Source organism: Crocodylus porosus, unplaced genomic scaffold (genome assembly GCF_001723895.1).
Source record: "Crocodylus porosus isolate Cpor-Errol unplaced genomic scaffold, CroPor_comp1, whole genome shotgun sequence".
NCBI classification, from domain to species: Eukaryota; Metazoa; Chordata; order Crocodylia; family Crocodylidae; genus Crocodylus; species Crocodylus porosus.
The window spans coordinates 75,114,079-75,135,653 of NW_017728947.1; the positions used below are offsets into that span (position 1 = coordinate 75,114,079).

General features: G+C 49.3%; 1 protein-coding gene across 9 annotated transcripts in view; it reads right to left on the bottom strand.

Annotated features, from left to right (window-relative positions):
- The window catches only part of ABCD4 (ATP binding cassette subfamily D member 4), a 31,206-nt gene extending 13,372 nt beyond the window's left edge, over nt 1-17,834 (bottom strand). For 5 of the 9 annotated variants that reach the window (XM_019551713.1, XM_019551712.1, XM_019551709.1 and 2 more), the window contains exons 1-9: nt 17,717-17,788; nt 15,425-15,555; nt 15,182-15,309; nt 14,461-14,600; nt 8,875-8,991; nt 8,450-8,575; nt 5,016-5,066; nt 1,493-1,587; nt 529-650 (exon numbers count right to left, since the gene is read on the bottom strand). In XM_019551713.1, the coding sequence (XP_019407258.1) occupies nt 529-650; nt 1,493-1,587; nt 5,016-5,066; nt 8,450-8,575; nt 8,875-8,991; nt 14,461-14,600; nt 15,182-15,309; nt 15,425-15,555; nt 17,717-17,757 (951 nt within the window). In that variant the 5' untranslated portion in view covers nt 17,758-17,788. Of the gene's footprint in view, nt 1-528; nt 651-1,492; nt 1,588-5,015; nt 5,067-8,449; nt 8,576-8,874; nt 8,992-14,460; nt 14,601-15,181; nt 15,310-15,424; nt 15,556-17,716; nt 17,789-17,816 lie in introns of those variants that run through there. The other 4 variants (XM_019551711.1, XM_019551710.1, XM_019551715.1 and 1 more) reach the window with 4 other exon arrangements.
- Nucleotides 17,835-21,575: the final 3,741 nt, after the last annotated feature.

Sequence of the window (21,575 nt, forward strand, 5' to 3'; positions counted from 1 at the left end):
GTGTGTGTGCCAGTTGTTCCTCCACAGCTGCTGTGGTTTGTTCAATCAGCAGGAATTGAACTTGACTGTGTGAGCCCCAGTCTGGTGCTTACTAGCTCAGCAGAACCTGGCTTTTCATTCAAAGCAGGAAGTTCCAAGCTGGTATACAAGTAGTCACAAAACTAACCCTCCAGAGATGCACAAACTCCTTGATGCTGCTCACATGCCTCAGGTTAAATCACACATCTAAAAGTTTGCTGGCTCAGGGTCCCCTCTCTCCTTCTTGTAAGAAAATTTCAGGAGACTATCTGCATTCAGCCAGGACTCCTGAGGGTTGCCCACATTTTTTCTGTCTCCAGGCCCTGCCCTCCCACTGTGTGCTGCTTGCTCTGCTCTCAGTGCCAGCAGACAGGACTCCCGCCCCTTCCAGATATTACTTGACTGTACTCAGCCCCACCGAGCCTCATGATCTGGCCAGTCTGTGCTACTTTTCTCTGGGTGCTTGTGACCCAATGTGGGCCCTGCCCTCAGAGATTATACTGTGCTCACCTTGCTGACCAGGCTGCTCAGTTCTGTTGGAGTCAGGTCTCCATATACACCACTGAAGATAGGAACGGCAATCACCACGTAGCTCAGGATGCTGCCCAGATAGTCAAAGGTGTTGATCCCAACTGGATACAAAACACATTAGCCAGAGCAGTGAGCACCCTCTATCCCAGGCAAATCCATATCCAGTTTCTGGGCCTAGTCAGAGCAGTCAGTTATTACCCTGCAGAGACTCCCAATCATCCTCCCTCCCCCACAGACCAACACAAGAGACAGTGCTGAAAGCCAGAAGAACTCCTATTGTAGGAGAGCCCAAGAGCAGGGATGAGTAGCCATCTGCCATCATGTAGCTTCCCCAGGCATCAGAGCAGGAAACAGCCACCCAGGTACCATCACTCACACACTAGGGCATTGTGGTGGGGCAAAACCTGGCCAGCCATGCATGGATGCAGGAAGGAGTAGTGAGGGGATCTAGGTAGTACAGAACACCACATGGCCCAGAGCTCTCAAGATTTCACCTTGACTTCCAGCACTAAAGTACCAGCTTGGGTGTGGCTGAAACTACAATCAAGTATTCCAGGAAGCACAGGAATGACAGGATTTTCAGGCTGTGACAATCCTGGAGGGACAAACTCTGCTCAGATAAGTTCTTGGTGCAGCTCCTGCTCAAGCCCTCATATCCCTAAAGCAGTCCCCAGCCTCCACATGCAAATCTGAAATACTGCTCTCAACTTTAGAGCCTGGATTCCATTTTTTGCTTTAGTATTCCGATTTAACCAGTTCCCTCCTTTCCACCCTTTCATTCTTCCACGAGATCTCATATGGGCATGCCATGTGTGCTGAACTTGTTTGGTTATAGGGCATGGGGTCTGACAGCCAGGGGTGGACCCAGCACTGCTGTATGTTTGTCTGTCCCTTGGGAGCCATTTGGCAACCTGATGAAGCTGCCAGATGCCTCTCCACTTACTGTACAAGCACAGCTCCTTGCCCATCAGCTCCCTCTGTGTCTGCAGGAGGCTCTGTAGCCTGCGGTCTGTGCGCATGTGCTCCACCCGCCCAGCTCTGCAACACAAGACAGAAGCAAGCCATGAATCTGCACAAGGCCATTAATGAGCTGGAGACCTGCAGAGTGATGACAATGTTACAGACTCCAGGATGGACGGCTGGAAAATATCCATCCCCACAGACTCTGGGCAGTGATTCCAGGGCAGGGCAGGCAAGGCCAGGCACTAAACACCCATCGTGAGACCCTTGGCAGAAGCAGGAAGTTCTAAAAAACCCTCTTCCAGCCCTCTTGGTGTCTGGATTAGACCTGAAGAGCTAGAAACAGTTAAGTTATGATACCAAGGCCTGATACCTGAATAGTGCAGGTACTTATTCTACCTTAGCAAAACACCTTCTTGGAATCAGAGGCTGCTATGCTCCTGGAGTGAGAAAGGGAAGCAAGGTGGTAAACTGAGGAGGCAAAGGGCAGCCTGTTCTCTTGACACCTGCTCTGTAACCCAGGAGCCTCAACCTGGCTGTTCCCCTGCATCTATCCCTATACTGGGGCTGAAATGACCTGGTTACTGGTCTCCTTGTGCATGGATAGTTTGCCTCTGGTCTTCAAGCCTTCCACCTCTCATCCAAGCAAAACCCTGAAAGTATTTTAAATCTAGTTTCCATTTTCCTAAAACTGCCTGACAAGTTTGATGTCAAGACCCAAGGTCCTCTCCAACCCCTACTTTAGGAAACATTAACCTCATCACAGTCACTGCCATATTGTCAGATCTGCACACCTCCCAATACAACTTGAGAAATAAGACCTCTGTACCAGAAAGCTCAATTCATGCACTAAAATGCCTCATTTTAAATCTCTGTGAGAAATGTTTCTCCCTATTCATAAAGTTTACAGCACCCCCAAGTGGCAAGAAGCAGAAAAGGCTGAAACATTTACTTTTTGAACACAGGCTGTATATATCCAGAACATCTAAGCTCAGTGGTTCTCAACATTTGGAGCTCAAGGCACCCCTCTTTAGATCCAAGGCACCTGTTGAAAAATGCCAGCTCTTTGCTTTCACTTGTTTCTTTGGCTACAGAAAACTAACAGAGCAATTCATCTGTTGTAAAGAACTCAGAATGACCACACAGGTCAGAATGTTTTTGACATTATGGATTCCTATTGGAAACTTCTTGGTTTATCTTGTGAATCATGCATAAGTGTTGGCATACCTAACAGTGCTAATATTGCGTGGCACCCCACAACACCCCTAAAAGGATTGCGCAGCACCCCAACATGCTGTAACACCTTGTTCTAGATGATTTTCTACCTCCAGCACATCTCTGCCTGGTGCCCTATGGAAGTGGCAGTGCAAGCAGGGTGCAGGTTTTATTGTGGCAATTACAGTCTAATACTGCTCAGACCAGGCCGTGAAGACCCCAGTGCCTAGAATATGCTACCACTCCCACTAGCAACATAAGGAACTAAACTGGGGACATATTTTTCTGTTAAATAAAAATAATATTATTAAATTTAATTTGAATTATATCTTAAAAACAAACAAGCATATTTCAAATTAATTTCAAAATCATCACAATTCACGTTCAGGTTCCAACCTGATATGACAAATTAAAATAAATATTCAAACAAACTTCCAACTTTCAAAGAAAGTTGAGCCACTGAACTGGTGCAAGGCACTGACTAAACACCTAGACCCAGAGTCTTTTTGCTGAAGTGTAAAACCATCTTCTGACATCCTTTGCCTCTTCTACTAAGAACATTTTCTTTGCCTCAGTTCAATGCTATGTATGACTCATTCGCTCAAAGCTGAGAAACCAACTGGAAGATAAAGCAGAGAAGCTCATTTTTTCCCCTTCAAATCAAAGAATAAAAATGAGTGGATGTGATATATCCATCCTATCACCCTGATGGATAATAACTACAAAAAAAACTACATTTCCTTTTGTTCAAAAAAAAAAAAAAAAATAATCAGTGAATTTACCTTTCCCCCCCTCTTTATATCCAGCATTTTAAGGTAATTTAACTAATAAGTCTAAAAACTATTATGTTGGTATATAATTTTAATTGAATTCCAATTTCCATCCAATGCAGCCTGACAAAAAATTGTAAGCAAGGTAGTTAAATAAATTAGAAACTCATTATCCACTATTTTCTACTATAATACAGTATGTAAAAATTAAGGATCACAGTAAGAGTATGATTAGCTTTATTACTGCATATAGCAGTAAGGAATCCTGTCAGCAAAAATAAGATAGGACTGAAGGGGGAAAAAAAAATGAACTCTTTTTTTTAAAAGAAAAATAATCACAAAGCATAACTGCAAAACAAAAGCAAAATCAGCAATTTAAATCAATTCACCCTGATGGGGATTAGAACAGCAGTGGGAGGAGTATTAGAAGTTCTCACTGCAGACCATGCCAGTGAGCCATATGCACAGTCCAGGTGGGGGATTGCTGGAAGCTGGACCAGCCCCTGGTGTTTGTTTCCTTCACATAACTCTATCTCCCAGCACTCAGGCTAGATGGTTAACATCTAGCTGCCCACAATCAAGCCCTCCACTCCAGACCACATCAAGGTGGGAACAGCCATTCTTATTAAATGCCTTAGCTCTAAAAGAGATGGGTGAGGAGCAGGTGAATGAAATTTATGGGGAACACTGAGCTGGGAGGCACTGTGGACACTGTACAGCACAGGGCAAAAGCGGCCTATGAAGGGACACACTATTCTGGGCACCTCAGTCAGACTGAAGAACATAGTACGGGGAACAGTAACAAAAACAATGTTGGTAGGGGAAAGGAAAGGGCGGGGCAGGGACCTGAATTAGTGGGAAAAACAGTACCATCAGCTGCGCTAGCACTAAAGGAAAACAGGACAATACCTACCGGAAGGAGAGGGATTGTTGGTGTAGTATGGTGAGACAGAAATCAAAAGGGGAACTGAGCCTGGAGATGGTGTGTGGCGAAGCACTAGAACATGATCTGTGGGTCCCAGGACAATTCTACTCTAGATGGTGTGAGGGTAGGTTGTTCCTCTCCAGCTTGTATGACTGTAACACATCTAGTTGTGCTAATGCAGGGCCAGAGAACTGCCTGTTAAAGGAGGCTGCACAGCCTCTGGGATTATAGCTGGGAGAGTCATATGGAAGGACTAGGGTCAGGGTTTTTCAACCTTTTTGGGTCAGTATACCCCCAGTGGCTGGACACGGAGCAAGGGAGGGGGGTAAAGGGTGGCATGCGGCCAAATGTAGAGTGGTGGCAGTGCAGGACTGTGCATGGCAGTGCTGTCCCCGCCCACTCGAGCATACCCCCTAGGGCCTTCTCAAGTGCTCCCAGTTGACAACCCCTGGACTAAGTCAAATGAGCAGTAGCAGCAACTCAGAGGGGAATAGGTATGGGGCAGCAGTCGATGCACTTCCCTAAGTGTTCTGGGAGGTTGGAGCTGAGCAGTTATCTTCAGGCCTGGAAGACAGATGGATGCATTCTTCACTCACCTGTAAAAAGCTGCTGGCTCTGCATTGACACGAATCTGCATGTGCTTGAACCTGCACAACCCAAAGCAAAACATGAGGATCTGCATGGAACCCCCACTGGGCTGGAGAATGAATATCCCCACCAGAGAAAGCCCATCCCGCCTCCTGCCACAGCACCAACCCTAGAGTCCTAGAGGATATAGGAAAGGGTCTGGATGGGTCTGGAGCATTAAGCATGGGCCGGCAAAACCCTGAAAATGTGCAGGTACCATCATCTCAGACCAGCCTAAATGTCCACATATTTTGATAACCTGCACATACCCTGCAGCCAAGGGCATCCCACCACCTGGCACAGCAGGGTATCCCAGTTCCAGTTTGCTAGCCCAGGGTCTCTACCATTAGTTTACCCCAGTGGTATAAGAACACAGCAGTCTGGTATCCCCACACTGCACCAGATCACTAGTTGGTACATCTAGATGCTGGACACTTCAGTGGAAACTGTAAAATCCTTCCAGTGCACCTGGTCAGAGACCCAGCAATTTCATGGATGGGGCAGAAAATAAGAGAATGCCTGAAGCACAGAAAATGAAAAAACCTATGATTGGGAACAATTTCAGCCATATCATGAAGATTACATGGATTCAGGTCATGGCGGTGGAGAAACAGGAGCTGTACAGATCTTAGGCACCATGCTGACTGATTAACAAACTTGGACCAAGATCTCTTCTAAACGCAGCTCTGTGCACCTTGTGCTCCATAGCTTTCAATGCATTAGGAGAGGCACCAGCAGCAGCAGCGATGGGTAAATGAATAATGGTGGAAAATTAGAACACCAGAGGCTCAAGGACACTATTTGGTCCAGTTAGCAGATTGGGACTCCTGGACTGAATTCAGATCGCACTGAGCAGATATGGCTTGATGAGATTGAGTCCAGTGGGCTGGTTGTGGGAACTAAGGCTGTGAGGAAAGTTGCTGGCAATTAAGAGGGAACATGATAACCATCTTCATATATCTGAAGACCTCCCATAAGACATAGGGAAACATCTTTTCTCATCTCGCAAAGAGCAGAACATGGACCGATGGCTAGAAGCTGCAGCAAAGTCAGGAAGGCCAAAACGCAACTGGAGTTGCAGCTAGTGAGGGATGTGAAGGGTAATAAGAAAGGTTTCTACAAATATGTTGGTAGCAAGAGGAGGATCAGGGAAAGCATGGGTCCCTTACTGAATGGGGGAGGCAACCTTGTGACAGAGGATGAAGAAAAAGCTGAAGTCCTCAATGTCTTTTTTGCTTCAGTCTTCACAGGCAAAGTCAGCTCCCAGACTACTGCATCGGACAGCACAATTTGGGGAGCAGGTAAGCAGCCCTCAGTAGCGAAAGAACAGGTTAGGGACTACTTAAAAAAGCTGGATGTGTACAGGTCCATGGGGCCAGATGAGATGTACCTGATGAGGGTTCTGAGGGAGTTGCCTTGTGTGACTCCAGAACCATTGGCCATCATCTTTGAAAACTAATGGCAATCACGAGAGGTCCCGGATGATTGGAAAAGGGCAAATATAGCATCCATATTTAAGAAAGGGGAAAAGAAGGATCCAGGGAACTACAGACCAGTCAGCCTCACTTTAGACCCTGGAAAAATCATTGAGCAGACCCTCAAGGAATCCATTTCTAAGTACTTGGAGGAGAAAAAGGTGATTAGGAACAGTCAACCTGACCAACTGGTTGCCTTCTATGACAAGATGACTGGCTCTGTGGATGCAGGGAGACCAGTAGTTGTGGTGTACCGTGATTTTATCAAGGCTTTTGATATGATCTCCCACAGCATTCTTGCAGGCAAGCTAAGGAAGTATGGGCTGGATGAATGGACTGTAAGGTGGACAGAAAACTGGCTAGATCACCAGGCTCAGAGTAGTAATCAATGGCTCACTGTCTAGTTGGCAGCTCCAGGAGTCGGTCCTGGGGCCGGTTTTGTTTAATGTCTTTATCAACAACCTGGAAGATGGCATAGAGTACACCCTCAGCAAGTCTGCAAATGAGACCAAGCTGGGGCGAGTGGTAGAGACATTGGAGGGTAGGGCTAGGATTCAGAGTGACCTTGACAAATTGGAGAATTGGGCCAAAAGGAATCTCATGAGGTTCAACAAGGACAAATGCAAAGTCCTGCACTTAGGATAGAACAATCCCACATACCACTACAGGCTGGGGATTGACTGGCTGGGCAGCAGCGCTGCAGAAAAGGATCTAGGGGTTATAGTGGACAATAAATTGAATATAAGCTAGCAGAGTGCCCTTGTTGCCAAGAAGTCTAATGGCATACTGGGCTGCATTGGTAGCTGTGTTGCCAGTAGGTCAAAGGAAGTGATTATTCCCCTCTATTCAGCACTGGTGAGGCCATATCTAGAGTATTGTGTTCAGTTTTGGGCCCCCCACTACAGAAAGGATGTGGACAAATTGGAGAGTCCAACGGAAGGCAACAAAATGGGGAAGGGGCTGGGGGACATGACTGTTATGGAAAGACTGAGGGAACTGGGGTGATTTAGTCTAGAGAAGGGGAGACTGAGAGGGGACTTAATAGCAGCTTTCAACTACCTGAAGGGGGTTTGAAAGAGGATGGAGCTAGACTGTTCTGTGATGGCAGATGACAAAACAAGGAGCAACCATCTCAAGTTGCAACAAGGGAAGTTTAGGTTAGATATGAGGAAGAATTTTCTCACTAGGAGGATAGTAAAACACTGTAACAGGTTACCCAGAGAGATTGTGGAATCTGCATCCTTGGAGGTTTCTAAGACCTGGCTAGACAAATCTTTGGCTGGGATGATCTAGCTAGGGATGGTCCTGCTTTGAGCAGGGGGTTGGACTGGATGACCTCCTGAGGTCCCTTCCAACCATAACTTACTCTGAATCATAGAATTATAGAAAGTTCAGACTGGATATCAGGAAAACTGTTAGTACAGCACAGCAGTGGCACATACTGGATAGGGAATGTATGGAATCTCCATCATTGGAGGTTTTCAAGAGGAGGCTGGAAAGGCATTACTCAAGGAGCTCTGTAAAAGAGAACAGGTGGAAGCCCAGGAGCTCTCCCAAAACTCTCCCCACAGATGACAGGGAGATTGAGAGAAGAGCTCTGCAGCCCAAAGAAGGTAGATTTGGAGAGGACCATGCTCAGCAGCAAGAAGATAAAGCAGAGCTACACAACTGGCTTAGCTATGAAAGAAGATTAAAGCAGCTGGGATAAGTTTAGGGGAGGGGATACAAAAGGGGAGCTCTAGTTCTTCAGTTAGAAGGTGTGATTTACTGATTTATGCTTGCTACCCCAGGCTGCAGTGCAGAACAGAATGTGTTCAGTTTTTCCCATGCTTCTGGGTTTTGCCAGTTGCTACATGGGGCTGAGAAATAATTTTTTTGGGGGGACAGCACAACTGGAACCCTGGTAGACTACTCCACCATTCACTCACCTGAAATCCCCCTCCAGCTTCTCCTGTTGCACCAATTTTGAAACAATGGGGCTCATCAGCATCTTGTTAACAACTGTCCCAATGACAAAATACCCAAAGATACTCACTGGGCCCAGCCAGCCGGTGCTAAGTGGGGAAAACGAAAGAGGTTAGCAAGCCAACCAGGGGGAACTACGCTCCAGCACGCTATAGTAGGGAAAGCAGTTGGGGCTACACATCCATTTAAGGATGTGAACCTTAGTACACTGAGGCTGGGAACTATATCTCCAAGTGTGGTCAAAGCCACCTCCATCACACTAGTGCCAGGAATTGCACTTCCAATATGCTAGGGACCAGACCAAGATATGAGCAGTGAAGCACCCCCGAGAGTATGAAATGAGCTTCATCAGGCACTGTCTTCCAGTGAGAAGGTGCAGAGTACTTACCTGTGAAAGCACTGATAGGTGTAGTAGGCTAGTGTGAAGGGAGAGATGATGAGTTTGCTGGCCATGGAGCTGAGCTGTCTGCAGAACCTCTCCACATCCTGGCTGATTCGCTGGTCTCTGTTCAACAACAGAACAGTACTGACTCTTAAAGCCAATTACAAAAGCAAGAGCAAGATATAATAATAAATCCCCACGAGGACCAGCCAGTTCAGGTCACAGTTTCATAGTTGGTAGGGTCAGAAGGGACCTGAGCAGATCTTCAAGTCTGATCCCCTGCCATGGCAGGAAAAAGACTGGAGTGAAATGACCCTAGCAAGGTGTTTGTCTAGCCTCCTCTTAAAGACCCCCAGGGTAAGAGCCAGCACTACTTCTCTTGGAAGTTGCTTCCAGATCCTAGCTGCCCTGACCGTGAAGTAGCGCCTCCTGATGTCTAGCCTAAATCTACCCTCTGCCAGCTTGTGACCATTATTCCTAGTCACTCCTGGTAGTGCTCGGGGGAACAGGGACTCCCCCAGTGCCTGCTGGTCCCCCCTGACTAGTTTATAACAGGCCACTAGATCCCCCCTCAGCCTTCTCTTGTGGAGGCTGAACAGGTTCAGGTCCCATAGCCTCTCCTCATAGGGCCTGCTGCCCCCTGATCATGCGGGTGGCCCTCCTCTGGACCCTCTCCATGTTGTCCACATCCCTCCTGAAGTGCGGCCTGACCAGTGTCGCGTAGAGGGGGAGGATCACCTCCTCGGACCTGCTTGAGATGCATCTGTGGATGCATGACAAGATACGGTTGGTCTTCCTGACCGTGTCCCCACTCTGCCGGCCCATGTTCATTTTAGCATCGATAATGATTCCAAGATCCTTTTCCTTGGAATTATTATTGAGGTCTGGGCAGAACTGTCATGATTAATCCTCAGAGGATTTATCCAGTGTGGTTTTGAAGGAAGCTACTAGTGGGGCTCCCACTTGCCTTGGGAAACCATTCCCCACCCTAGTAAGATTCATTAAGATGCCACTGCCCTCACCAAGAAAAGATGTTCCCTCTCTTACCTTCATCTAACTTCTGTGTCTCACTCCAGTAATCATCCCTACCACCTCTCCACCTCTCTCCTTCCCTGGTATTCACAGCCTGTGGACCCTTGGCCTCTCTTACTCATTTTTCAGGGTCTACCTTCTCTACAAAAATCACTGTGTGACATCCAAAACTTTTGGCCTGAGCACAGATTCCTGTTAACAACATAGCTGAGTCCCATCCAGACTGTGTTCAAGCGGTAGACTGAATTTTGGTTGAACTGTATGCTGGCCCTTAGCCACCATCTGGATATTTTAAAGTTTTCCCTAAAAATCAATTCTTCCAGCTACTGATCATTTCCACTCCTCTTTCCCAAACTCCTTCTAGTTTGTCAACATCAAGCAAGGAAGGAAGTGCCTTGAACAGAAGGCGGTGCTCTAGGCCTGGCTGAAAGCCAAAGGAGCACTCCTCTTTCTGCTCAGAGACACAATACCTCTGCAGTCCCAAAGCAGCAATGGCTTCTAAGTTTTTGCAGCCAGAAAACACTGATCTAACTGCTGCTTGTCCTTGTTTCTGTGAAGTGTTCATAACAGTGGGCCTCAAGTTACATTTTAACTCAGACTATGGACTCCTAGCAGATATGTTTTCCTTCCTTTATCTGTTGAGCAACATTCATGGCACAACATAAGTAAAACTCATTCAGAAGCCATGCTAGAACCTAGAAGTGTCTGGATGTCCAGGGGCAATTCCTTATCTCCCCGAGTGCAGAAGAGACAGAGTGAGAAAGAACTGTGATAGGACCCAGTTCGACTCATATGTCAGCTAACCAGCATGCCAATCCTACAGCCCCATAAACTGGCACAAGTAGCAAGGGGAAGTTCCCACTTTTATACAGTAAAGCACAGGGGTTACGGTCACAAGCCAACAGGTCAATAGGGGGGGGAACAGGTAAAAGGTAAAGAAATATCAATATTGTGGTAACATATACTCAGCACCTTAATTTCTCTCCTATATTTCTGGAGATGTCCCCAACCAAGCCTTTAGTCCCTAGAGCATTTAAACAGCAGCCTGCAAATACCCCCAAGTCTGAGACTAGCTTTTTCAGTCCACAGTCCTGGCTGACCAAACCAGTGAGCTCTCCAGCTCCTCTGTGTAGGGCTGACCAGGTTCCACATACACACTGCTCTCTCTTCCCCTAACTCCAGCCTCAAGCTTCCTCTTCCTTTTTCCCTTGCTCCCCAGGGGGCTGGGGGTTTCTGGGAGTTGCAGACATCAGAGCTCTGCAGACTACCCCCTGGTTCCACCTGCTGTTACACACATTATGTTCACATTACACAAGAAACCTCTTCACACTCAGATTCCCCAAGGATAACCCATCATCAATGCTTCTGCGAAGAAGTATTATTGATAATAAGCAGCAGGTGTTTGGGCAGGGGTGGGATTAAAGTGTATATTGCAGCAAACCAATAAACTAATTCTGCTGCAGAATTTATGAGCTGCTGTAGTAAAGTTTGGTGTTTCTGTGAAAGGCCTAGGAACCTTGTTACAGTGCAAATCATTAGTCATAGGTTTGGGAAGGACTTCAGACATCATCTAGTCCAATGGTACTCAACCTTCTAGCCCCACGGACTGAATGAGTGGTACTGAGGCAGTCTACAGGCTGGATCCCATAGGCAGGGTCAGTCTACGGGCCAGATTCAGCATGGGGACAGTATGTGGGGTTGGTCTACAGATATAATCTTGCACGCCAGATCTGGTTCTATGTGGTAGCAATTAATGCTGCCACGGCTCCCTGATGCCAGACCTGTGGGGAGCCCCACTGGCCAGAGGTTGAGCACCACTGATCTAGTCCAACCCACTGCAAAGATCCAGAACTGTTTTTTTCTGGACCATCCCAGATAGCTGCCTGCCCAGCCTCCTCTTGAAAATCTTCAATGAAAGATTTTGCAACTCCCCTCAGCAGCTTGTTCCCCTGCTTACTGCTCCTTCACCCTCTCCTCATAAGTCATGTGGCCCAGCCCCCTAACCATTTCTGTTGCCCTCCGCTGGACTTTCTCCAACTTGCCCACATCCTTTCAATAGTGGTAGACATAAAACTAAACATAGCATTCCAGATGTGGCCTCACCAGTGAAGAGTAGAGGGGAATAACTACTTCCCTTGATCTGCTGGCAACACTCCTACTAATGCAGTCCCTGTATGCCATTAGCCATCTTGGCAACAACAGCACACTGCTGACTCATATCCATCTTATTGTTCACTGTAACCCCCAAGTCTTTATCTGCAAAGCTGCTGCTTAGTCAGATGGCCCCAAGCAACTGTGGAGCCAGGTTCATTCACATTTGAGTCTTCAGGCACATTCCAAGGATAAAAACTAAATGTGACTTATAAAGGACCTCTGGCTCCTCTCACAGCAGGAACAACCAGGCAAACACATGGTTTTAGGCTAGATATCAGGAGGCACTACTTCACGGTCAGGGCGGCTAGGATCTGGAACCAACTTCCAAGAGAAATGGTGCTGGCTCCTACCCTGGGGGTCTTTAAGAGGAGGCTAGATGTACACCTTGCTGGGGTCGTTTGACCCCAGTACTCTTTCCTGCCATGGCAGGGGGTCGGACTCGATGATCTGCTCAGGTTCCTTCCGACCCTAGAAACTATGAAACATGCTTTTTTGGCTTAATGCATGCTCTGCATTGGCCTCTATGTCTGTGAGGCACCCTACAGTTTGACAAGCACTGAGTTCCAAACTCACCCTTGCCTTATTGACCCAGTACAAAGTTTTGTCACCAGAAATATTGCTGGAGGAAGCTCCCACAATTGCTAGAGATTGTGGTTCAAATCCATTCCCTCCTTGCCTGCTTCTGCACCTCCATCCCACATAGCCGTGGTGCTACATCACTTAGTTACAGGAAAACCCTCAGCTGACTATGTCACCATTAATAAGTACAGCTCCCAGTAAGCAGCCATTTCCTGTACTTTTCACAGGGCTCAGTCTGGTTCCTCAGGAGGGGTCACCAGTGAGATAAGTATGCAAGGATCCATGTCAAAAGCAGATTCCTGAGCCTATAGGCAGGGCTCCGTGAATGTCATGGTGCTTCATAACTTACTACATAACCACTTCTTTCTAATTCACTCCAAATATTTGTTCCAGGACCTGAACTTGCTTTTAAACAGGAAACAAAGTAGGGTCCCTTAGCTCTGCAATCTATGACTGAGTGCAACTCATGTAGTGTTGTCTACAGCAGGGTGGGCAGAGTGGTGGATCTGGCTGGTGGCTGAACTCCATTTCCCAGCAGCCCCTGACCACATGGCTGGGGCCATTTTCCATGGAAACCAGCCCCAGCAGCAGTGGCAGGGTCCTCAGCAAAGCATGAGCTGCTCCAGAGCCGGGCTGGGATTTTGGGCAGTGACAGTGTGGTCCAGAGCCAGGTCAGAGCCATGATCCACTGCCTGCATGTCTCTTCCCAGGGCATGCAGGCTGCAGATCATGGCGCTGCCCTGGCTCTAAACTACACCATCACTGCTGTAAAGAGCTGTGCTGCAAACCCTGCCAGCAGGGGCAGCACTAGGCAGGCTGTTGGGAGGGCTATAGCCACCTCAAAATTCCCCACAGCCCGCCTCCCAGCAGCACCACTGCAGCCACTACCCACCTTACACAGGTGGCAGCAGCTGAGCCCACCCCACTCCCACCCGTAGCATGGCACCCCCCCCTCTACCTGCCAGCGCTGCTGGGGCCAGTCTACACAGAAACCCTGGCCCTATGCTATCACAGCACGGCTGGTGCGGGGGTCTCCATGGAAAATCAGCCCCAGCCAAACAAACAAGCAGGGGCTCCTGGGAAATGGAGTCCACTGCTGGCCAGATTCAACTTGTGGCCAGACTCTGCCCACCCACAGTGGCCTATGAGGTAGTGAAGTACAATTGGGAAAGGAGTTCTCAGGGTTTGGTGAGATGAGTTATGAGGAATTCACCTCTCCACCCACCACTTCAACTACTACCCCAAACACTGCCAAAAAGGGGAAGGGGGAAATGCAGCCCCTATCCAGTATAGTACCCTCTCTGCAAAGTACAAAATCAGTTTCTGAGCCTTTCCAGAGGTCACACACCCAAACAATCCTTTCTCTGCTGTCAGGACCTGCATCTGATTAAAGTCACGGGTAATTTAAGGTCCAAATAAACAAGGGCGAGAATCCTATGTGTACTGAACTGTGGAGGGAAGGGTGGGGTAGAGGACCCCTGCCACAACATAGCACACCTACCAGGAGAGAAGCCAGGCTTTGTAAAAAGAGGAAGATGGGGTCAGCAGCAGAGGCCTGATACAAGAACAGCAGCACCTTCGGCCAACCTGAGGGCAGGGCACAGCAGCGACAGTTCTCTACAGAGCTCTACCTGCCTCTCACAAGGCACCAGGCAGAGAGCCTTAACCACCCGCCTCTGGGAAAAACATGAAGCAGAAACACACCCCCACACACACAGCCCCAATCAGCCTCCTATCCAGGGCAGCCACACCCAGACATGTCAGGAAAGAGTGAGGGGCAGATCAAGAGGTGCCAAGCAAGGTGGGAAGAAGCTGCAGGCAGCCTACGGGTTATCGATGTCCTCGTGCAGCACATTTAGAGTATAATACACCTGTCCCTCAAAATATTGGCAGTGAAGGTCCTCAGTGAGAGTCTTCCTCCAGCTCACGTACATCAGGTTACTGATAAACTGGTCAAAGCTTTTCAGCTGAAGGGGGAGAGGCAAGATAGAGAAAGAACATGAAGAACAGGCAAGATGATCACTTCACACCAAAAACTGGAACGATTCAGTGACAAAAAGGCAATAGGCCCATCCCACAACTCACTGTCTACATAGGGCAGGAGGAGCCTCAGATCCTTCAGCAGTGGGGCCAGCTGAACACAGCCCTATGGTTCATCCCAAGCATCAAGATGCTTCCTGTGATGCTGGGCAGGGAGTGTCCTAGAGGCAGGGTGCTTCTGGGAATGCCTCGTATCTAGCTTTCGAACCAGCAGCAAAGGCCTTGCCTCCTACAGCACATTACATTATCACATCATGGCACCTCCTCCCTCCCTGCATGGACTTGATCCCAAAGGCAGGACCCAACACCGTATCTTATCAAAGGTCCCAAGTTCTCAGGGGGGGGGGACAACTGGTCTGAGAGTGTGCATTACACCATAGGGAGGCTTATCTCTCATGGGGTCACACTCTGCTTCTCCCCACCCTTCCAGGGAGAGTATCCTCCCTTACTGTAGAACCCCTCTTTGCTCTCCCTACCTCACAAGTGCTTGAGGAGTGGCCTCCCTTACCATGGAGTTGACTACAATGAGAAGCAGAGCAATCACAGTCAGAGTTTTGAATCCATACAAGTCCTTGCTTCCCAGGATGCCATAGTACTGGCTGGGGATCAGTCCCACTTGGTAAATGACCAACTGTTCTGGGAGGTAACAAGCAAACATAAGGGAACAGTGAAGGTCTGAGAAAGCAGTAGAGCCTTGAAGCTTGCACCAAGATTTAGACACCCCCCCAGTCCCAAGTGTTCAGTCACTTACCCAACAAGGTAATACACAGCAGGGTCAGAAACATCAGCACATTCTGGGAAGACCATTTTGGAAACAAGATAGCCTGAATCCTCAAAAAACGTTGCAAGAACTTCAGATCCAGCTGGGGCCGGGACTGAGGTCTAGTACAAGACACAAACAGAGCAGAGAACTGAAGCAAACAAGCAGGGTTCCTAGAATGGGCTTTTCTGACCCTGTCTGAACAGAAAGGTATCCATCTCTGCTTCTCTGGAACCAGACCCTATCAACCCTTCCTTCCTCCACTTCAAGAGAGACACCTCAAGTCTCTAGGGACAGTTGAAGGAGAAGATACGGACCAGTTTTGATGTACCAGGTACGTACTGACCCTAAAAATGACAGCATGCATATACCCTCAAGTGCATCCATAAGAACTCATCTGCTGGGGACACCACACCAGAACCTTTGTGCTGGAAGATGCCAAGAAGCTGCTGCTGCTAGATGGTGCGTTATGGTACTACATATAATTTAATTTTTTTTTTTAATTCTTTTTTATTTTTCCTGAGTCTTCTCTGGCCTGGAATAAGCTTGGCCTTCAGCATACTCCAGGAGCCAGGCAAGTACTTTGGGTCTAGCCCCCAACATCGAGAGGGCAGGGCAGGCTCTTCATACAGGCCTTGTCCACATTCACCTGCCTCTACCATCAAATGTTCTAGCAGCAGACATCAGCTACCACCACCACACACATCCATGTGGCTCTGGCAGCTGCACACATTACAGTGCACCTTGGAGAGGCATCATCACCTGATGAAACTGTGATAGCCAAGAGGTGTGGGAGTGTCCATGCATGGCTTCTACCAGCTGGTGGAGAACAGCATTCAGAAAAGGCGATTTAACTTTGTCAGCAGATGTTCTGCCCCCACAGAGGCACTCCAAGCATAGGCACATACAAATTTTTGCCAGAACTGGATTTCTACCAGCAAAACTCTGCAGTGCAGAATGGCCATGAGCATGAATGAGGGCAGCTGTCCTGGTAGTCTCCATCTCCCCAGACTATTCTGCACTCTAGCAACATGCAAAAAGCTTATCATGTCAATGAAACAGCTGAACTAGACAAGAAAGGTGGGCCCATCTAGGGGAAGCTGAAGCCCATTCATATGCATTCCCAGGGAAAGCTGCCAGCCTGACTGTTGACTTGCATCCATCAGCCTAAGCAACATGCTAAAGCTTAAAGCCTTCTTCCCTGGGGGGGGGATCTTCCTTTCCTGTGCATCCCTTTCCTGTGCATCACTGTCTGGCTGCCAAACCTGCAGCCCCCACACCAGGTACAGCTCAGCGTCACACACAGAGGCAACCTGAGTAGGGTGCGGGGTCCTGCCCCGGACAAAAGGAAGCCAGCAGCGGACTGGGGGGGTTGAGTGGCCCGACATGAAGCCGACGGCAGTGCAGTTACTGCAGCCACTCCACCAGCTCTAAAGGACTCTCCAAAGTGTGGGCCCCGGGGCAGTCACCACATTCGCACCCCCCCCAAGGATGGCCCTGGTCCCACTCAAGGCCCTGCCTGGAGCAGAGCCCAGGGCCCCAAGACTGACCTGTACCCTACTCCTTCCTGGTTTCACATCTCCCTGTGCAGCACACTCACGCCCTTGAGCTCAGTGTCTTGCAGTTACTCTCCCTGTTCAGCTCTGTCCTCAACCCCTGCATCCTGCTGCCTGTTCGGCCTCATCTTGCACCCTCTGCTGTGGCCCCCTCTGCCCTCCCAGCCACAGACGCTAGTGTGGCACCCTCACTGTCGCTTCAGCCCTAGGGATGCAGTGCACCATGCAGCTCCCTTCCCCCACCACCAGCCTGCCCCAGGCCCACCCCTCTCCCCCCTGCTGAGTGCCTGCAAGGTCCCTAGGCTCCCCCACCCAAGGCAGGCAAGGCCACACCCTGTCACTCAGCTACATCCTTGACTGAAGCTCCATGGCCTGCCGGAGCCTAGATGGCCCATGGGGCTAGCAGGGCACGTGGCCAGGACCACCACTGGCCACTCACAGCTGAGCTGGGGGCCAGGCACACTCACAGCTGAGCTCTCCCGGAACAGCCTCGAATATCAGTGTCCTGGCCGCCCCCACCCAGGCCTTGCTCATCCTAGAGCCAGCCAGTGCCCCCACCCCAGCCTGGCACCCTGCACCCCGCCAGCCCCAGCTGGGCACCCCCGGGGAACCTGAACCCTTTCACCAGCCCCCACCCCAGCCTGGCACCCAACACCCCCGCGTATCCTGAACCCACCCCAACCCCAGCCTGGCACCCTGCGCCCCCAGCTGGAAAGCTTGCACCCACCGACCCCCGCCGCACCGCGGCACCGCCCGCCCGTCGGCCATGAGCGTAGCCCGCCGTCCTCAGCCCGTAGCGGCCCCGCCCCTCGATGCATATTCATCACCGCTCCTGACTATTCATAAACTCCAACCCCCAGCTTGAGGCAAGAGATCGCCGCGGGGACAGTAGAGTTCGAGCGCTCTGCTAGAACGGCTCCGACAGAAAAGGCGCATGCGCAGACAGCATGATGGCAAGCCCATCATGAAAATCGCGCTGGGGCGGCTGGAAGGGCCGTGTGCCGGGGTTCCGTTCTCCCGTGCTGCTGCAGGGAGAAGAGCGCCCCCTCCCGGAGCCACCACGCGGCTCTGGAGGGACAGCGGCCCCTGGCGCCGCGCCGAGCTTAGGCAACTTTCCTGAGCATCCTGCTCCCAGGAGCTGGCGAGGGCAGTCCGGAGCAGGGAGCGCTGTCCCGTGGGGCGGGAGCCCATGGGAGTGGGGATTAGGCTGCACGCTTCTGTACGTGTCTCCTGGTGCAAGTAGGCAGAGCCTAAAAGCAGACCAAACCGAACCCCAGCAGCAGCCCTGGCGAGATGTGCGTGTTTGCCACGCTGTGCCTCAGCTAGCGCCAGCCGCCTGCCAGGTCCCCGCGGTGCCCTTGGAGCCCTTTGGCTTGAGGTTTGGTGCCCGCCATCCATGTCTCAGCCCTTTCTGCTTTTCTCCATAGGTGAGGTTTGCTCACCTCGTAGGGGAGCCATTCAGGAGAGTCGAGACATGGTAAATGTTTTGGGGGTGTTGGTTGTAGCCAACACAAAACACCCCCACAGACTCTCCCTATGCCTGAAGAAGGGTGTTTGTGCACCTTTTTCCAACTATTTAGTTGGTCTAATAAAAGATATCATACTTAGCCAAAGAACCTTGTCTGAACATCATAAAGGAGTTCTTTCTGATTTATGGCATTGTTAAACCTGTGCCATGCTCCTGGTGTTAATGCTCCATAAAGATTTGCAACATAAACCTTGTTTCATTGAGATCACTTAAATGGCACAGTGCTGCTAATAGTGCAGCCTGGCCAACAACCCTCCTCCACTAAGCTCTGGGTGAAGCATTGTCTGTTTGCAGAATGAGCTTGTGCATCCGTGAGCACCCCATGATGCTGATCAAAGCACAATAAAGCAGCAGGACTGTGGGATGAGTTTACACTGGTGGCTGCCTTTTTATCTCAAACATTGTTCACAGCTGAGTCACCCCCTGAAAACCTGCTGCACTTGCCTACTGGTGCCAGAGAAACCAAACAAATCTCCTCCACTTAATCCACAGTTAAGATTGAGAATTTCTTCCCCCGTACAAAAAGTCAAATCCCTGTGTCACTATACTGAGGAATGTAAATGTTTCTAGTCAGCAACTTCTCAGTTACAGTTTTGACACCAGACCCCAACACCTCCAATCTGATCTCCAGCATCAGCATCTGACCAGGCAACCCCATCTGATCAAACAGCCCAACAAAACTCTTGTGTATGAGTGTTCCTGCGTGGTTTACTGCTTAATCCAAGCATGCTACTACCACAGCACCTCCCTGAAGCCTCCCTGCCTACAGCATGCCAGATTGCACACAGTGACAGTTTATGCTGCAAATCTGACTTTGAGGGTGCTATTTGTTCTAGATTGTTGCTGGCAGCAGAGCTCTTTGATGCTGCTAGAGCAGAAATGGACACCACTACAGGGAGCAGCAGAAGTACCTGAACTTGAATGTCCCATTAAAGATCCCTTTCTGATTGAGGGAAGCCCTGCACAGGAGGCAAGGGAATGAGAATGGCCACCTCGCAGGTTGTTAACATTTGGGGCTGTCAGTGCGGGGATAGGGTTGGGAATGGAGGGCGGGCTCAGAAATTTCAGAGAAGCACTGAAAATAAACAGAACTGCTTATGAGTGCCCTGCCACTGTTTTCAAGAGTTTTTCATCCAGAATTACAGAGTACCATGTTGATAAATGGCACACAGGTGGGTAAAGACATCAGAATAAAACAGTTTTATTCAGACAGTGATTAACAACCAGTCCTACATGTGCTATTATCCTGTGAGGAAATCCCCCACAGAAGGGGCTGAGCAGGGAGCTGTTGAAGGAGCAGGAACAGGAGGCAAAGACTGGTGGGAAATGGGGAGAGTGTATGGCAGGAGGGTGAAGAATTGGAACCTGAACTCCCACCTTCCTGGTCTTTCAATTAACTCATGTTCAGAGCAGAAATCAACTAAAGCTAGTTCCTTCCAAGAGCAATACTGTAAATAGTCATCTACACTGAGGGTGACAAAACACTTTCGTTTGAATCTTCTGGGCACTTCTTCTCCACTCTCCCCTTCTTCAACTGCTTCTTCCACTTTGCTGTTCAGCCTTTTCTTGCCTGTGTACCCTGGGGTCAGGCACAGAGCAACTTTGGTGGGTGAGTAAGGGAGGAAATTCACTCCCCTGTGAAATTGCTCCTCCCAACTTATTCCTCTTGGCTGCTCTGCTGTGGCAGTATCTGATCCCATGCTTGAGCCTTTCAAAATAAAATCAAACTCTGTACAAGCAAGAATGAAAAACAAACAAAGCAAAACCAAACCACCACCAATACAGAGAAGGGAGTGTGGGGGAATGACAAAACAACCTACTTCCTTGCAAATACTGGTCTTCCTTGGCAGTGTCCCTATTCCCCTTGTCTCAGCTTTCTCCACTCAACCCCTCTGGCTGCTGCAAGTCACAGTCACGCTGTTATCAATCCTATTTAAAGGTTAAGCTTCCAATGACACAGATCAGCCCTGCATAATTTAGCCCACCAGTGATGAATTTTACACCTATACCATCAAGACATAAATGTCAGCCTACTGCTCCAAAAACTGGAACAGTAGCTCAGGGCCACTGCTTCTCATCAGCAGGGGCAGGATTTGAACTGTGTCATTTATGTACCTTGCCCTATCAATAGTTCCTGGAATTGACCTGACTTCTCTGACTCTCTCTCTCCCCACCCCCATGTCCCCCTCTCCAAGGCTGGTGGAATCTCCCCTCCCTAGAGAAGGACTAAGTGGCTTCCCAACAGGGAGGGAATATTCATAGTCCCAGCTGTTCTGAACTGGACTCCTTTGGATGCCTGGAAGCTGGGGGATCTGACACACTCGTACATGCTGGGCTGCAATTGTCTATTCCAAATCCTTCCCCATCATCCCTTTGTCCTTCCCCTGCCTGATACAGCACCTGCTGTGAGCCCCATTTAGTGGATCTGTTTCAAGAATTTTCCCCGGCCCCTCCTGACACAGCCAAGATCAAGAACAAAAGAAAAGTTCATTCCCTGGGCCTCTCTATCAGCTCTTCCCCCTCCCCCCAAGCCTGTGTCCTAGACAGTTGGAGCCTCCTCAGCACTGAAACATTTACATCTTTTACAACACCCTGCCCACTCCTCACACTTCTCCAGCAGCAGAGAGGCGGTCCACTCCAGGACATGCCTTGGGGCAAGGCGAGGGTGTGCGGTGCTGTTTACAGCAGAGGCCACAGCATACCTGCTATTATGGCTACAGGACAAAGAGGAATCTCCTCTACACTACAGTGGCTTAGTGATTTGTAGATCAATGGAAGTCAAAGGTGGCAACAGTTTACTACTACCATGCAGCCAATTCCTGCCCTGGCAGCACAGGAGAGAGTTCCCTCTAGTATATTAATCCAGACTTTACCCAGCCCCATTCTCTATGTCCCAAGATGTGACTCCCTCCCAGTGCTCAGGAATTTAAATTCAGCCTAGATTTTCCGCAGCTTCAGCTCATTCTGTTGCTCTCAGTTAGAACCCCTTGCCTGACAACCAAGGATCCTGGTTTTCTCTGATAAAAAAAATCCCCAATTTTTGGATTAAAAAAAGTAA